Below are 17,233 nucleotides of genomic sequence, written 5' to 3'. Positions count from 1 at the left end.
ATTTATTCATTTAAAGAAATATATTCAAACTAAAAAAAAACTGTTGCTCTTTGGAGAATAATAATTCTTAGGTAGTGCTGATACAATTCGTAAGACTATAAGAAGTTGCACGCTGGAAGGCGGTGATAAAGAAGACGGTACACAACAGGCATATTATTTTATTAGCATACCCACTATCATGCTGTCTCATTCGTAATTGTAGTGTTGACTAAGAGTTATGGTTTCAATACCGCTCAACAGATATCGGTAGAGTGCGTAGATTCAACTTATTGATATTTAGTTTTAAGATATTTCCAAAGGTGGCAGTAGTAACGCCACATGATAAAGACAACATATCGGCTCTACCCGAATGGTTACGAGTACAGCCGATGCTAGCCGATCTCCAGGCCAACAGCTCAGTATGAGTTCCTTCCCTCGCCAGAATAACTCACTCCTATAGAACGGACTTGTGTCCCGCTAGATATTCGTTGCAATTATCTCACGATAATAAAGAAACTTCTAATCCTACACGGACCGAAATACTTATTGTAAACTCCCGATCATCAAGTGTATTCCTATTCAAGAAGAATTCTAGATGTCCCTTTCATACATTTAGACAAACTTCCGCTTGCAATCGCTAAAGAGATACACAGATACGATTATGCTGTGAGTGTGTCCGGAAATAAGGTTAATTTTATCTAACTTCAAGGGAAATCGAGAAAATATGTTCAAAAAACGAAATTTTCAAACATGAGCAGTTTTCATTGACCTGCCTAGAGAGAAGGTGCTGAAAGATCTTATGTAAACTGACGAAATCAGTTTTCTTTCAAACAGTACCTATAGGTCATATTTCTGGACATTTTATGTTCAATGCCTTTAATGCCTATTTGATTTTCCTACAACCCAATGAAACAGAATAACAGAAACTCTGTCACCCCAGTACAACTATATAAGTTCCGTGATACAAACTGGGTGATGTAAATAAGAGTTTTACTAACGCTTTTAATTTAATGGAAAAAACTAACGGAACTTACTGCACATTCCCCCGAGGTGTCCCAATATTTTTATTTTACCAAAAACCTTAAAACCTTAAAAAACAAAATTGTCCCAATAATGTCGAATGAATGTAATTAATGAATGGAGATAAGAGTTAATGTTTATTTCTTATGTTTGTGCCCTCTCTTTTCAGACGTCGTCGCAACAGACCTACCCTCGATATCAATTTAGGCCCTCCGAGAAGAAGAAGTGAAGAACTCGGGGTCACTTCAACATTCCCAGTTGAGAACCTCAAGTCTTCATTGGGGAGGTCCACCGGCGATGTGAGCACGAAAAAACCCAAGAAATTGCAAAAGAATTCACTGTTGAACCTTTTCAAAAAGACAGAAAGAGAGGATCCGGTTTCCTCTCAGTCCCAGGGAACTAAGAAATCTAACATCACAGTCAAGAGGAGTAAAAGTGACGTCAGTGATCTCAAGTCAACAACACAGAGGCCGATCAGGAAGAGAACAGGAAGCGAATCAGAAGAGTATCTCAATTCTGTCATTGGTAAAAAGACTCAGCTATCGCCAATAATAGAAATCAATCAGGCGGACGACTATTTCAAGTCACCTGAATCTAGACTTCAAAATTCTCCGGGCGGAGATAAGGAAAGGATTGAAGCTAAATCGACAAACGTTAAGAGAAGTCCTACAAGAGCAGTGGTTGCTGCTTCTTCTGATTATAAAGTTAACCCTGTCGAAAAACCGCCTCGAATCAAAGAACCAAAACCTCCAGCTAGGCCTAAAAGGGCTAAAACTCTCACCGGCAAAGACGAACCATTCGTCCAAGCGCGGAAATCCATCAACCCATTTAGTACACTTCCGAAATATAATTCTAGAAAAAAAATTATCGTAGATGAAATAGAAGTTAAGAATAAGGAAATAAAATCCAAAGATATCAAAAAATCTATCAAGGAAACTATTAGCTTGCTAGAAAACAAGCCACAATCGGATAAGTCCCCAGATATGATTCATAGTAGCCAGAAACCGCCAGAAAGACTCCCACTTACTAAAGGACAAACAGTTGACAGCATGGTCAGATTCTTGAACAAAGATAAGTTTTCTCCCCCTCCAAAGGCAAATCTTCTTTCTCCAACACATGGTGCAGCGCATAACAACAATCAACCCTTTTCTTACACTAAGCCGAGCGTCAGTCCCGATCCCAACTTGTATATGAGATCTCTCAGTCCAGAGAGAGTACCGTCACCAGTCAACAAATCAGTCCCAGAAAGTCCACAGGGTATTATTTACGCCCAAGTCGTTTGTGGAAGCGGTGAAAACGGTGAAAAAGCCGGCATGAAGTCAACCGTGCATACGACCGTGAAGCCGGGAAGGCAGCGAGGACAAAATTCAGACGAAGACGAGGGATTAGGGTATGAAGAAAGCAGAGTGCAGTCCTCTTACTCGCGTGATCAAACTGACTTTTCGTACAGTGGCCAGAAGATAGGTGATGATCCATACAGACATTTAGAAGACTTCATAACGGAAACAGATAGTCCTATTACTCCGAGATTCAAGGAGTTCAAGCAAAGATCGTTTTTGGACAAGGAGCCTGACTACGCAAACGAATATCCACTCGAAGACGCTAACGCAGAAAATCAGCGATATCTCGATTACGAGAGAACTCGCGGTAGGGCAGACGGAATGGACGCCAGAAAAAGAGATAGCTCAGCAGAGCAAGATGATTTGAAATACAACAGTAAGAAGGCTGAACTAAGTCACCGGAGGGAACTTTTGGAGTCGAGGCTAAATGCGAGAAAAAACAGAGATCAAACTAGTCCGGGAAATGTTAGCACGAGATACACTCCTGAAAAGGAGTTCGAAATTGAGGATGCAAACCCCGTAGAAGCAACTAAAAGATACGTTTCCGAAATGACCAAATATTACAGAGAAGATGGAAATGTGAAATCTGGTTACACAGATGAATATACTTTAAACACAAGCAGGGACAAGGATGGAACCTTGAGGAAAACCGAGCACAGTTCTAAGTCAAAATTCAATCCGGAGACCTCCCGGTTCGAACCCCTTCTGGGTGAAGAAATAGACAGGCGTGAGTTTATTGACAGGCGTCTAGCGGAAGAGCCTTCGGGAGCAAAATATTTCGCCCCTCCAAAACCCGCGAGGCATTTCCCTCCTGAACCAGAATACGAACCTCCGAGCCTCGACTCTCAAGCCAGTGGGCCTAGGTATTCACCCGACATCAAAAAGTACAAATCCAGAACCACTCGAACTGGCTCTAGTCAGGATGGGCTCAACACCCACTCGAGATACACCAGCTCCAAATATAAACAGGAAAAATTTGGAAACAGCAAAGACCACTACGCGTCTAACCCAGAAATAGTCAAAAGAGGAAAAAGCAATTTAGAAGAACAGTACGACCCAGAGAGGCCAGAAACCTTCCACAATTCCCTGAGGAGAAACAAGCAAAACGCTAGTGACAAGCATTTCAAAAATCAATTAGATTACTCTGAGCAAACCAGCTCACGGTCCCTGAGGCAACACGACTCAGAGGAGAGGCGGGACTTGGGCTACGGGGGAGAGACCTCCGGACCAGAGTCTTCGAGAAGCAGATACGAAAACGACCGGGATCGCGACAACAAGTTCGCCGATTCTGGAATCGAAAACGATTACAGAAAAGACTCGAATGGAGACATCAATTCTAAAAGAGCTGTTTCGTCTTCTAAGGGAGTTAGAAGTCGGGGAGATTTGAGGAACGAGAGCGAAGATGAAGGATTCGCTTCCTCTCTCCTGATTGCCAGTGAGAGGCAACACACGGAAGACAACCACCCTCCGCTGAAGCCCAGATACGCTTCGGACTTTGAACACGAGCACTCTGAATACAGAACAGAGAACGCAGATTACCGACAGGAGAACGGCGACAGCCGAAGAGTACCAAGGAGGGAAGAGTTTGCTCACCGTGAGAGGAGTATTGACGACGGCTCGTTCTATGATCCAAGATTAGACAAGTTCGAAGACAGAAAGAACGCCGTGGATAAGATTGACTCCAAGCCTCCAAAGGCAACCAAAAAGATTAGCGGTTTAGAGAAGGTAAGTTTACCAAATATTTATAAGCACAAACCTAATTCATTTAATTTTCTCTGCTCTCTTCTTATCGTGGTAAGTATTGAGTGTGTTCAAAGAACTCTAAAGAGAGAAGAACACAATTCTTTAACACAACCATTAGCTTGCTTTCAATATTCATGGCATAAAAATATTAACCGGTTCTTTCGCCTATGCTTCGAAAGTACTCCTAGGGTCTATGTTCTCCTTCAAAATTGTGTATAAAATTCCCTGGCTTCAGGTGGCTTGGACCCTTGTACAACTTAGACTGTTGTGACTTTAGGTGAAGCAGCTCTTCTCCCGTGACTCTTCCAAGAAGAGCAAGAAGGTGAGGGAGAGCGAGACAGAGGCCATGGTGCGCGAGGAGGATCTGCGCCGGCGCTACACGGAATACAAGGGACCCGCCACCAGTCGCAGCTCCCGGAGGGACGTAGTTGACGCACCCTTCCATTCAGTGAGTATTGACTTAATAAATTGGTGAACCAGCAACTAGCACTAACTGATAGTGTTATTCAGCTAATACAACGCAATCGCTTTAGTTTATCCCCACGCGTTTCTTTCATTTCAGATATTTTTGTCATCACATTTAACTCTGTTTCCTCCTGTAATTTCCCTAGTACCAGTACCAGTCATTATGTTGATATACAATAAGGGTGATTATCTTTAGCGTGGAACTTGGATGGATAATTTCGGAAGTTCTTTCTTTTTCTGACAGACTTTCTTTAATATCGTTGTGATTTTCAGGATTTCGACTACAGCCAGAGGCGCCGCCTAGCGACGCCTCCGCCCACCGTCATACCCTCAGACAGGAGGGGCAGCAGCGAGGCAAGGCTGCGAGGGAGTCACAGAGAGGACCCCGAAAGGGTAGAGCGGACGGAGAGGGTGGACAGGGGAGAAAGGTTGGAAAGAGCGGAAAGGGTGGAAAGGTCAGAAAGGGTTGAGAGAGTGGAGAGAACGCCGGTTAAGAAGGTGGAGACTCCCAACCCAAGCAGCTGGTTCAAATCCCTGGACAGGCTATCACGGAAGAAGAAAGATATCAAGGTAATGGATTTTTCATAATTTAAGGTTATGTTAGTGGTAAAATGTAGAAAAGTGTGAAAATATATACCTGATATCTACAGTTGTGCAAATGGATCGAAAGAGAAATGTGCGGAAATTGTCGAAGTGCGGAAAGAAAACTTCATTTCTTGGCCGCTAACCGTTGCGACTGCATGAAGCTCAAATATAACAATGTGCAGAAAATATAACAATTACTAAATAATTATAAGCAATAATTAGTCTCCTAAAATATCAATACAAATTGAAAATATCTCCCGAGTAAAAATAAATGCCGCAAACAAGAATTGAACACGTACCTTCTGATGTCCGGTCAGGTGCTCTGAACCACTGAGCTATGTCGGCTTATTTCCAACCCGCTAAATAATTCAATATGTACTAGTACCGCAATCAAAAATTATTGCTTATAATTATTTGTTATCCTTTATGCTATGCATAAAACCCTGTCTTATAAACATTAGTTTATCATTAAAAAAAAAATAACAATTACTGTTTCTGTTTTCCAGGTTGAAAAGGACAGCATCTTGACCACTACCGAAGAAGACTCTAGCATATCTCCTAAGCGGTACACTCCTTCAGGATCCAAGGCTCCCACCAAGAGTCTGAGATTCTTCGGAGACACCGATCAAGAATCTAACGGTAGTGGCTCCAAACAGGGCACTCTGAGAAAACGACCGCAAGAAACCAACGGAAAGTCGACTCTCACGCGATCAGGCAAAACTCTCTCATCTTCCGTGCATGCCCTGGACAGATCTGTCAAACCAGAGAGCAAATACCGAAGCTCTTCCATGCAGAACTTGCAAAATGGTAACCCGGCATTCGACTCCCGACAGAATCTACTGGCGAACAGTTACAGCCGAGAGAAATACAACAACGGCCGCCGAGACTTGCACAACATTTCAGAGAACCAGACAAATGGCCGACGTGATCTGCACAACATCTCCGAGATACACAGCAACTCTGAGGACGAGAGTCAAATCCGGGAAAGCAAAGAAGATCGCACTTATGAAAACAGTGGAAAGGACGGTGCCAGCACTTTGAAAAAGCCTCCGATGAGCCCGTACAGAGAGAAGAGAAGGTCCAGAAGTCACAGCGGGTCCAAGACCAGCAAAAGCGGACCTGCTTTGAAGAATGGTCACGGGGGAAGTCGCGGAGACTTGATTGAAGAAAGCAACAGAGCCAACACTGCTACCGATGTTCACTCCAGCAAGCACGATGTTAGGGGAAGCAGACAAGAATTGACAGGAAGCAGAAATGATATGAGGTTAGTACCTAACTCTTTATTTAAGGGAAGAATTTTGAGACAAATCATTCCGTTAAAAGCATGGGGGTTCCATAATCAATTATTTGATGCCCTTCTTTTGGTGCCCCCTTTTATCAGAGGCCGGGTATCATCACTGCCCAGAACGGCAATTGTAGTAGCCAATCTTCCCATCAATCTTCCCTTTCATTATCAGTAGGGTAATCCTGTATTTGTCGCTCCTCATATTGTGATCTCTTGGTTACCTAGTGAAATGCACAATTTTTGACCATTTCATGGAGAACTTCTTAAAAACTTAGTTTTTTTTTTCTACGAGCCGCAGTCTTCCGACCTCCTCTTCTATGACAATGCTTGATTCATGGTGTCAAAAAAAATGGTTGAATAAAAAAACTTGTAATTTATGATTTATACATAACTGATTTGGGTGAGCCAAACAAGGTTTCCTCAAGGATCTGGACTAATACTTATACTAATGTTTGTATTATTCACAACAGAAGGCGGCGTGCCCCTCAGGCCGGGAGCCCGGCAGGTAGCAGTACGGAGGGAGAGTCCAGTCTTCAGTCACAGAGAAGCGTGGTTTACCTGCATGCCCCAACAGGTAAAAATATTTTTACATTTCTCAAAATATGACAATCCTCAGGAGACAAGTAAAATTCTTCAATTTTGGGTATTGAAAAGTCGATAGAATAAACACAGCATTCCCACTTGATGTACGACTTACATGTTCTGAATATTGGAATCCATTTTCTGTTAAGATCGTTTATTAGGATTGCGTTTAAACCCGTTATAATTCTTTTTTTTTTCAGTTGGCGATATTCCGACATCCGGCCGCATATCTCGCGGCAGATCCAGAGACGATGTATCTTCCATCAACTCCTCCCGGATCCAGCCATCCACCAGAACCGTCTCCAGGTCCTTCTCCGTACTGGCTCCCTGGAAGCCGAGATTCTACCGAGAAGGCTACGACATCAACTATTCCCAGAACCAGCAGGGTACTCTCAAACGCACGGAGAAACCTCCCGTCAAACAACCACCCAAGAAAGAATCATCCAGCTTTCTGTTCGGTAAAAGCAAATCGGCTTCCACAAAGAACCTGACGTCTTCCAAATACGACATTCGACCGAGCGAAGAAAGATCTGTTCCCAACCGATCAGGCACTTCAACATTATCGAGAAGACCCAATACAACTAATGGAAGAATCAGTTCAAATGGCATATCTACTTTGAGAAAAGCCGACGGGAAAGTACGATCAACCAACGAAAGTAAAGAGAATATCAACATGAACCACAACATTGGTACACTTTCCAAGAGCAGAAATGATCTGTCAAGTTCACGTTCAAGAGATTATAAAAAGAGCTTATCCAGTGAGATTTTGGAAAGGGATAGAGATATCCCTAAGGGAATGAAACGCAGCTCAGTTGAGAGGGAAAGACTGTCTCGATCCATCTCGATGCCGAAAGATCCAAACAAATCGGCCGGGTGGTTTAAAATAACCAAGAAAAGCAAAAAGACAGAAAGCACTAACAGACTTCACTAAAAATAGATTATATGTACTTTGTTTTGACTCCATTTTATTTTCACAGGCTAGAATCCAAACATCCCATGCTTTTACTAGCCAAACTTAACCGGGTCTATTGATATTAACCCCCTAGCAATTGATTTTTTTGAAATTCGGACTTCGAACTTGATTTACACAAAAATGATTCGATTCGATTTATTTTGCGATTATAGATTCGCCAATTTCTCACATGTACTACGAGATTCCAGATAACTTGTAAATGAGGAAGAGGTTATGTGGAGATTTTGTTTTTTTATTCAAATCTACAGTCTCATTCCTAGATTGATGAAATTTTGCACACTTGACCTTCAAAACAATAGAAAGGTCACTGACTACATGAACTATATAAAACCCATCCCCATCCCTTTTTCCCACCCCTTAAGTCAGAATAAACCCAGAACAACTCCGGAAACACAACGAGAGAACAATTATTGCAGAATTGAGTCCTAGAAAATAAAATGGCGAAAAAAATATAAATAGTTTTTTACATTTAGATTTTAATTCATCGCTACCATATTCAATTTAGTATTTTCTGTATATTCTAATAGTTTAACAAAGACCCCATGAAATGGCAGATTATTTTATTGATGTTTTAAACACACAAAAAACTAACTTTAAACAATGTTATTGTTGAAATTAAATGCTATTTTAATGATAATACGCCATAATTACGTTTAAAACTCTCATTACAAATTTATAACCATTTGCCTTTAATATTATTTTTTGAAGCCAAGCTTTGTTTTCTTCCTTAGTCCTATTTTTAAGATATCTTTTGCAACTTAACTTTTTTTTACTATTGTATATTTTGTATAATTTAAGAATTTTTACCAGACTTTAGATTAATACGTAAAAATATTAGAATGAAATTCAAATGTTTCTTTTCTAATAATTTATTGCGAAATTTAATTTTCTCATTAACACACTTCTGGCGGGAAGAGTATTTCTAACTTTTACACCAATCCTACTTGAATGACTGTGAAGGCATTGCTGTTCGATAATTCTACATGAATATTATATACCAATCTTTTATCAACTATAAATATGTATATGTATACAAAATGTGATACAATTACCTTCTTGTCTCTTGTGTGGAAGAATATTTTATCAAAAGTAAACTTTACTAAGCGTAAAACTGTAGAATGGATAATAACATCCATACACTATGTCACTGGAGATGCGGAAATCCTTCTTTTTTTTGTAACGATTTGTGCGAAAGTGAAAACCAAATGTATGTGATAACACATACATCTTTTACGGTGACTGGATAACTACTCATCAAAATTCAGAGATGTGCTTTATTTCAAATAAATCCATTTTAAATGCTTTTCTCAATGCATTTTCCATTTTAAAAGATTTTTTTGCAACATTCTTCCTACTATCTCCACTCATCTTTTTTTCATAAGCCCCAAATATCAATCAGTCCTCAACCTCGCTATGAGAGATAATTTACATTTGTCAAATTGCTCCCTGGTAGGAGCCCTGGCAATTGAGTGATACAATTACAAAAAAAAAACAGATTCAAATACTGAAAATGGGGCCATGACGCTGTAATATTAAATGTTAGATAGCAGTTTCGGTGTTTTTGGATTTACCATCATGTAATATGTTTGTTCTACATTGTTGTCCATTAAAATTGTTTAAAAATTCTATAATTATTTTAATTGTTTTACCTGAGAAACCATTTTGCATTTTCAATGCATTTTGAAAACAGGTATTTTGCATTTTGCATTTGAAATGCTTTTCTAAAAACCATTTTGCATTTTCAAATGGAAAAGTTTTGACCCATTTCCATCTTGCATTTCAAATGGTTTTGGGTACCCATTTTGCATATCTCTGTCAAAATTACAACACATCACATCTTTAAAAAGTGATACACAGTCACGAAAAGTGGTTTCTTTTATCTTAACTTTTAACTTAGTTTTGTTTCATTACTTTTAATGACTTGATATCCTTTTTAAAGGTGTGTTGAATTATCATTGTGTTGAGTTATCATGGAACCATTTTACGGTACTTTTTCATAGTTGGGGTGTGTTGGGGTGTGGTGAGTACATATAATGTAAAAAAAACCATTAAAATATACTGTGTTTTTTTATATGCATTTCAAAATTTCAACATTTTAAGGTAGTTTTCGGGTACAAAAGTTTTTTTTGTTTCTACCATCACGTAGAATCACCTGCCAAAGTTTTTGCATTTTACCCCCGGACACACTGTATGTATTATTTTTAAAGAAATAGCGGTAGCAAAATTCATTTTCTCCAAGGGGACGCTATTTTCACCCGCTTAAAATGTGTTATTGTTGAACAATGTTATCTTGTGGTATGAAAGGCCATTATTGAGTGTTATTTTTGTAGTAAATATATTAATTTCAGGTTTCCATTCATTCGGTTTCCGTTTAAAATAATATAAATAATACATAATTGTTGGTCAAAATTTCATTAAACATGATGTGTAATATTAGCGATACATAACTATTTTATTTTCCTTCTTAAATTAAGTATTTTATCGGTGCTATAATAAAATATAATGTCTGAGACATTTTAAAAAAGTAAGTAGGTACTTAAATATAAATATTTTCATGTAAATAGTGTTTTCCTTACGATATTTGTATTAAAACTGTAACATTTTTTTATAAAAATAAATGAATAATTAATAACACACAATTGTTTTTAATTTATTTAAAAAATTAAAAATCTGCAAAAATGTAGCAGATAAGGATAATGTAGATAAGAAAAATTGATAAAAAGTTGCACAACAGTAATAGTAGATAAGAAAACTTGATAAAAAGTTGCACAACACCAATAGTAGTAAAAATTGGTAAAAGTATAAAATTTGTATTTTTTTACATTAATTGCACACTAGAGGCCTTGAAGAAAACAATTTCCCTCGGGGTCAATATCATCTTTGAGGATGCTAAGTGGAGGATCTTATCGAGGAAAGGAAGGAGTGAACCTGCGCTTTAAGAGACCCATGTTGTAGGAGGGAGGAAACACAGAGACCTGCAAATCATTCCACTGCGTACTGTTGAACTCAAGAACGATTCGTACAAACGACTCATTCTGATATTAATACGCCTGTCTCCCTCAGGGGGCAGGAGAGCTTCTCTCTCTCCGATGCCCCCGCCTCTCCCGCCACAAACTGGACGTGGACTGCCCCGAGGATACTGTTCGGACTCGCCCCGAGGATCAGATTCAGAGCGGCCGCGCCTGCATCTATCTCATTTTGAAGCATCTTTATCTTTTGTATCATCTCCCTTATCTCGTATCTGTCGGGATCAATGACGCTAGTTCCTCGGAGCATCTTCCATTAAAATATCAATAGAACAAGGACAATAATTGATCCTGCTCTCATACGTAACTACTGAGCAACAGAATACTATGGGCAATGTTCACAGTGAACTCAATATTGAATAAACTACGGAATACCACAATGATCTAAATTGGGACCACTACTATTCCTAATACGCATAACTAACTAAATAACTATCCATCACGCCGTTTCACCGCAGGGGTAGGCAGAGTTGCAAGGCACACTTCCAGCCTTATTCACATTCATACATTATCCCTGAGGCGTATGTGTGGTAAAACCATGTATGATCGTGTGAGGAATGTGGATATCCACAAAGAGTGCAAGGCTGATGTAAGCGTAATGAGTAAGATCAAGAAAGGGACGCTTAGATGGTTTGGGCATGTAGAGCGAATGAGCGAAGAAAGGAGTGTAAGGAGAATATACAATGCAAATGTGAATGGTAGCAGAAGTCGGGGACCCCCGAGGAAGACATGGCACCACCAAGTGAATCAGATACTTGAGTCGGGCCATGTCAAGAGTCAGAACAATAGAAGAGTATGTATGAGACGATGTGTGAATGTGAATGAGGCAAGGAGTGTGTGCGAAGACCGAGTTGTTTGGCGGTCCGTCCTCTCTGCCTACCCCTGCGGTGAAACGGCGTGATGGTTAGTTAGTTAGTTAGTTAGTTACATCATCTCATACATACTCTTCTATTATTCTGATTCTTGATATGGCCCGACTCAAGTATCTGATTCACTTGATCGTGCCATGTCTTCCTCGGGCGTCCCCGACTTCTGCTACCCATAAGTTTGTTATAACAGATTCAGCTAGTGGCAACAACATTATCGTGTTGTGCTAGTAAGAATATTGCATTTTATTTTTGAATTTTACAATCTTATCTGCGAAATTTCAATATACATACACCTACCTAAATCACATTTATCTTATCGGTGAATTGAGATTCACTTGAGATTGACGAGTAATAATTTTTTATAATTATATTATTATTCATTCGGATTTGGCTCAATGTTCGAACTTTTTCAAATATAATAACAATTTGGGGTGTAGTGTTTGTTGTAATTGTGTTGAAGTGTACCTGCTGACAATGGATGAAAAGGCTTCTCAAGTGTCAGCTCTTCTGGCCTGCCGGTCGCGCGCAGACCTGACACGGCTCCAGGGGATGGACTCTGCCTCCTTCCCTTTCATCACCTTGGCTTGCAAGCACAACAGGGCTGACTTATTGAAGTTGTTATTGGAGGTTAACACCTCTGATGGCGCAGTTGTTGTTATTCCCCGCCAGTGTTCAGTAGAACAGGAAGATGAAGGGCACGGTGCTGTATATTACGCCATCCGCTCAAGCAATGTGGAGCTCCTCCGCACTCTCCTAGAGTCAGTAACTCCTGAACTCTCGGAGCGACTCGTCTCCGAGTCTTACGAGGAATTACTATTGAACAATGTCCTTGTAATAGAAGAAATGCATCTGTTTGTCCAATACTGGTTGCTTGATCTACGTTTCTTTTCCAAAGGCGATGGAGCGCTTTCTGTAACTTCCATAGCTAATATCGAAGAACGCATCCAACTGCTGGTGGAAAATATTGCGCAAATTAATACTTATGAAGAAGTGGACAGTCACTTTTTATACACCGCCAAGTTTATAGCTCAAAATATTCAAATACTGAAAAATCAATTGAAGTCTACATATAATATTTTGCCCTGGGAAGAAATGGAGTTCTGCTTGGTGAGCTTTGTGTCAGCCCACATTCTGCGCCAAGAAATGAATTTATTCTATCTGTCGGTACTGAAGAAAGAGAGATTACTAAAGGAATTGGACAAGTTTGCCTCTGCCCTGCAAGAGTTGGAGGAACATATCGGGCGTACAGATGTATGGAAACTTCGGGAATCTGTGATCCTTAGCCGAGAAAAAGTTGCCGCTGACATCAGCTGCAGATACCCCCAGTTGTACACTGACTATAAAGAGGTGAGAGACATATCCTCGCTCCAGATCATGAAGACATATCTTGACTCGGCTTTGCTGGCAGACTCTGCTACTAGACTCGGCAAGTTGACAATCAAGAGAGCGCTGCAGGTGACAGGAGAGCATCTGAAGAACACATTGGACAGCCCCAAGCTCTCCCCAGCCGTGAGTGATCTTCTTCTCCGCTCTGCGCCCAAAGAAACCAGAAAAGTCCTGATAGACTTGCGCGACTCTCTATCTCATCCACATCTGTTAGATGACTCTGTACTATGTTCTAACATTCAAAATGACATTAAAAAGATCGCATCTGTCATTACTACCATTTCAAACTCCAAAAAAGTGAATAAAGTAAAGTGTATACTGACCACGCTCATCAATAGTGACAGTGTAGATGAATTTCGCGAACTTGTAAATGTCTTTCGCAACGTTTGCATTGCGGATGTCCAAGAACCAGATACAGTTACAAAAGACCATCGAAAGCTTGTAGATCTTATTGGAAACATAGCAGATCTAACTCCCTACGAGAACAAACTGTTTACTGAAATAAAGGATGAGCTCAACCAATCCAATTCGCATCATAGATTAACGACGGAGGACTATAGTTTATTAAATAAATTATTCCTTCTTACTTCCTCCTTTTACGGTAATACAAAAAGTGATGGCAAAATGATAAGGGACATGAAACTTACTATAAATAAATCGGCCCTAAAAAACTTAACATCTCAAAAAAATCGTATGGAAAACGTAAGACAATATATGCTAACTGACCTATTATACAAATTATATAACAGCGTCTCTTTGCGAATAAAACCAGAGATTACTTTTGAACTAGAATTTGCGATATTTAGAATAAAATGTACTGGGTCATTTGACAAAGGTGATGTTAAATGTATTGATGATTTTGGAAGAAAAATAAAAGATAACTATAAAAAGGGAGGGGGAAAATACAAAAGTATTGAAAACAACAAAGGGATAATTGATGAACAACTTACTCTGAAAATAACTGAACTGAGGAATACCTTAGGAACTGATAGAATGTCTGGTCAGTTATATGAACATCTTTCTTTGCTCTATAAAGATGATAAAACTACAGACAGGTTTACGGTAGAAGCCCTTGTACTGGATATCATGTCCCTTTTAGACCGCTCCAAGTGTGTTCCTAACAATGTGCTGTACCTAGATGGGGTCATTCCTCTATTGAGCGGCAAGTGCTTGCGCAATCACTTGGCTCATTTCCATACCTTGGTAACTATTCTGCCAACTGATGCTTGGTCTGCTGTGCTTCTAAATGCCGTGAAACTTACTGAAAGCAAAGACCTTTTACTGAACTGTACAATAGGGAATGTTTTAAAACACGATATCAAACAATTGAGGCGGAGATACGAGCGGGGCTTATCTATTCTTGACAAACAGAAGGAAATGTGGAAGACTCTGCTTGACGGGAATTTTGAGAAATTCGCATTAGGAATCGCGGGAGGAGCTGATATATGTTCAAGAACTAGAGATTTGTCATCTACGCTACACCACGCTGCGCAGGGATCCAACATTGAAACTATCAGATTTTTAACTAAGCAGAAAATTATTAGCACTGAAGTGACAGATGTTGATGGACACACCGCCCTTCATATAGCCGCAAGGTATGGAAGAGAGGTCATTGTGAAATTCTTAATAACAGAAATGGGAAATGCCATTAATCAAGTTGACAATGCTGGAAAAACACCGTTACACCTGGCTTCCCAAAATGGCCACAAGAAAACTGTTATGACATTACTTTCACTAGGAGCCAAAAAAACTATCAAAGATATCAAAGGATTCTCTCCCTTGCATTCTGCTGTGAATAACAGTTATTTAGATGTGGTCAAAATCCTTTTAGAGAAAGGTTCTGCTGTGGATGATAAAACTTTTCTAGGGGGCCTTACTCCTCTTCACATAGCCGTAGGAATTGGTAATATTGAAATGACAAAGTACTTGTTGCTAAATGAAGCTGATGTCAATGCTATGACTGACACAGGAGCCTCTCCATTGAATGTAGCAGCATCCAATGGTCACATGGAGGTTGTGAACGCTCTGCTAAAGAAGGGAGCTCATGTGAATCTCAGAACCTCCAGTGGTCACTCTCCATTATTTTACGCAGTGGAAATTAACCATAAAGAGATCACCAAGATCCTCTTGGAAAAGGGTGCTGTTGTTAATAACGGAGATGTGGTATACAAACAATCCCCCTTCCACATGGCTGTTTGTAATGGCAATGCTTTCATCGTAGGTCTACTGTTGCAATACAACGCCGAAGTCAATGCTAGAAGAAATGATGACCTCACCCCGCTTCTCCTTGCGGCTTGGTGTGGACATGCGGATATAGTTGATCTCTTGTTGCAGAATGGCGCTCTGGCGGATAGCATAGATATCAAAGGATGTACGGCATTACACCTTGCTGCAATGAGTGGCCATACTTCTGTTGTAGAGATTTTAATTCTCAGAGGCATTGAACTCCAAACCCAAAGCACAGATCAAATGACGGCTTTGCATCTGTCTGCACAAGCAGGTCACAAACAAGTGGTAGATATTTTGATGGCTGCAGGAGCTAATGTACATTCTGCAGACAAAGATGGTTTCACAGCTCTGCATCACAGTGCTCGAAATGGTCATGAAGCGATTTCGGAGGCATTGATTAAAAAAGGGGCTAATGTTAACTGTAAAGACAACCGTAATATATGACACCATTGCTTGCAGCTACCATTAAACCTTGCAATGAAAAAACTATTCAATTATTGCTAAAGTATGGAGCCAATATTAATGGGGAAGGCGTTTATGTTGGCACAGCGTTGCAAAGTGCATCGTTTGCTGGATACAGTTCAATCATAGAAGCATTGCTTCAGGAAAAGGCTGATGTTAATAAGGAAAATAATGGTACCTCCGCTTTGCTTTTGGCTGTCAGTGGAAATCACAAGACAGCAGTTGAGATCTTGTTAAAGTGCGGAGCGGATGTTAATTACTTGGATTCTAACGGTTCTTCCATATTATGCCACGCAGCAAGAAATAACAACAAAGACCTGTTGGACATATTGATTGCCAAAGGAGCCGATGTTAATGTTGGCGGAGGTAAACCTTTGTTAACTGCAATTAAAGCAGGGCATAGACATGTAGTGAAGGCTTTACTGAAGAACAAAGATGTTGACATCAATATTAAACATGAAGACGGATCAAACCTTTTATACACGGCTGCTCTAAGCGGCGATGCGTCAATAGCCGAGGCGCTTATAGAAAAGGGTATTAAAGTTGAATATTGCTTACAAAACCCTTCGCCTTTATTTATTGCAACAGCTTTACGACATACGGAGTTTGTCGAAGTTTTACTAGAAAAGGGAGCTAATATAAATCCTGCGGATCCTAATTTATCACCACTGTTTCACGCAGTCCTCGAGAATAATCCAGATGTCATGGAAAAGTTACTCCACTGGGGAGCCAACTCCAATATCAGAGATTCGGAAAACAGAACGCCGTTAGAACGGGCAGTTGGTAATGCCCAAATACAAAATACTTCAATACTGTTGCAACAAGTAGGTGACAGGATTAATGAGAGAGGCAAGGATAATTGCACGTTACTTCATATTGCGGCTCAAGCGGGTAGTCTTGAAGTAATAAAACTCTTGGTAGACCGGGAAGCAGACGTAAATGCTAGAAACATGGATTTAAAACCGATCCACATGGCCGCTATTCATGGCAACCACCACATCTTGGCCTTCTTTCTAAAGCTTGGGATGAGTATTGATGATCCAGGAGGCAATGGTTGTACCATGATGCATTGCGCCGCTGCAGGAGGGCACATTACTATGGCTCAGCACTTGATAGACAAACTGCTCGATATTAATTCCACTGATATAAATGGTTCCATGCCTATTCACATTTCCGCCGTACAAGAACACATAGAGATGGTCAAGTTGTTATTACACAGCGGTGCTGTATATGATGCCACGGACAACTTTGGAAGTACCCCTGCAGATTTGACTAAAAGTCAAGATATT

The 17,233-nt window shown here is 40.1% G+C and overlaps 1 protein-coding gene across 2 annotated transcripts in view; it reads left to right on the top strand.

Annotated features, from left to right (window-relative positions):
- blo (bloated) overlaps positions 1-10,598 on the top strand; it is a 169,144-nt gene extending 158,546 nt beyond the window's left edge. Inside the window, exons 6-11 of one of the 2 annotated variants that reach the window (XM_089648650.1) lie at positions 1,169-4,064; positions 4,360-4,530; positions 4,821-5,117; positions 5,639-6,396; positions 6,888-6,991; positions 7,200-10,598. In XM_089648650.1, the coding sequence (XP_089504776.1) occupies positions 1,169-4,064; positions 4,360-4,530; positions 4,821-5,117; positions 5,639-6,396; positions 6,888-6,991; positions 7,200-7,930 (4,957 nt within the window). In that variant the 3' untranslated portion in view covers positions 7,931-10,598. Of the gene's footprint in view, positions 1-1,168; positions 4,065-4,359; positions 4,531-4,820; positions 5,118-5,638; positions 6,397-6,884; positions 6,992-7,199 lie in introns of both variants that reach the window. The other variant, XM_089648649.1, reaches the window with a different exon arrangement.
- The last annotated feature ends 6,635 nt before the right edge of the window (positions 10,599-17,233 follow it).

Source organism: Hesperophylax consimilis, chromosome 28 (assembly GCF_061612785.1).
Source record: "Hesperophylax consimilis isolate HC1 chromosome 28, BYU_Hcon_1.0, whole genome shotgun sequence".
In the NCBI taxonomy this organism is placed as follows: domain Eukaryota; kingdom Metazoa; phylum Arthropoda; class Insecta; order Trichoptera; family Limnephilidae; genus Hesperophylax; species Hesperophylax consimilis.
The sequence above is the reverse complement of the archived record's forward strand: the minus strand, read 5'-3'. Positions and strand labels throughout refer to the sequence as shown.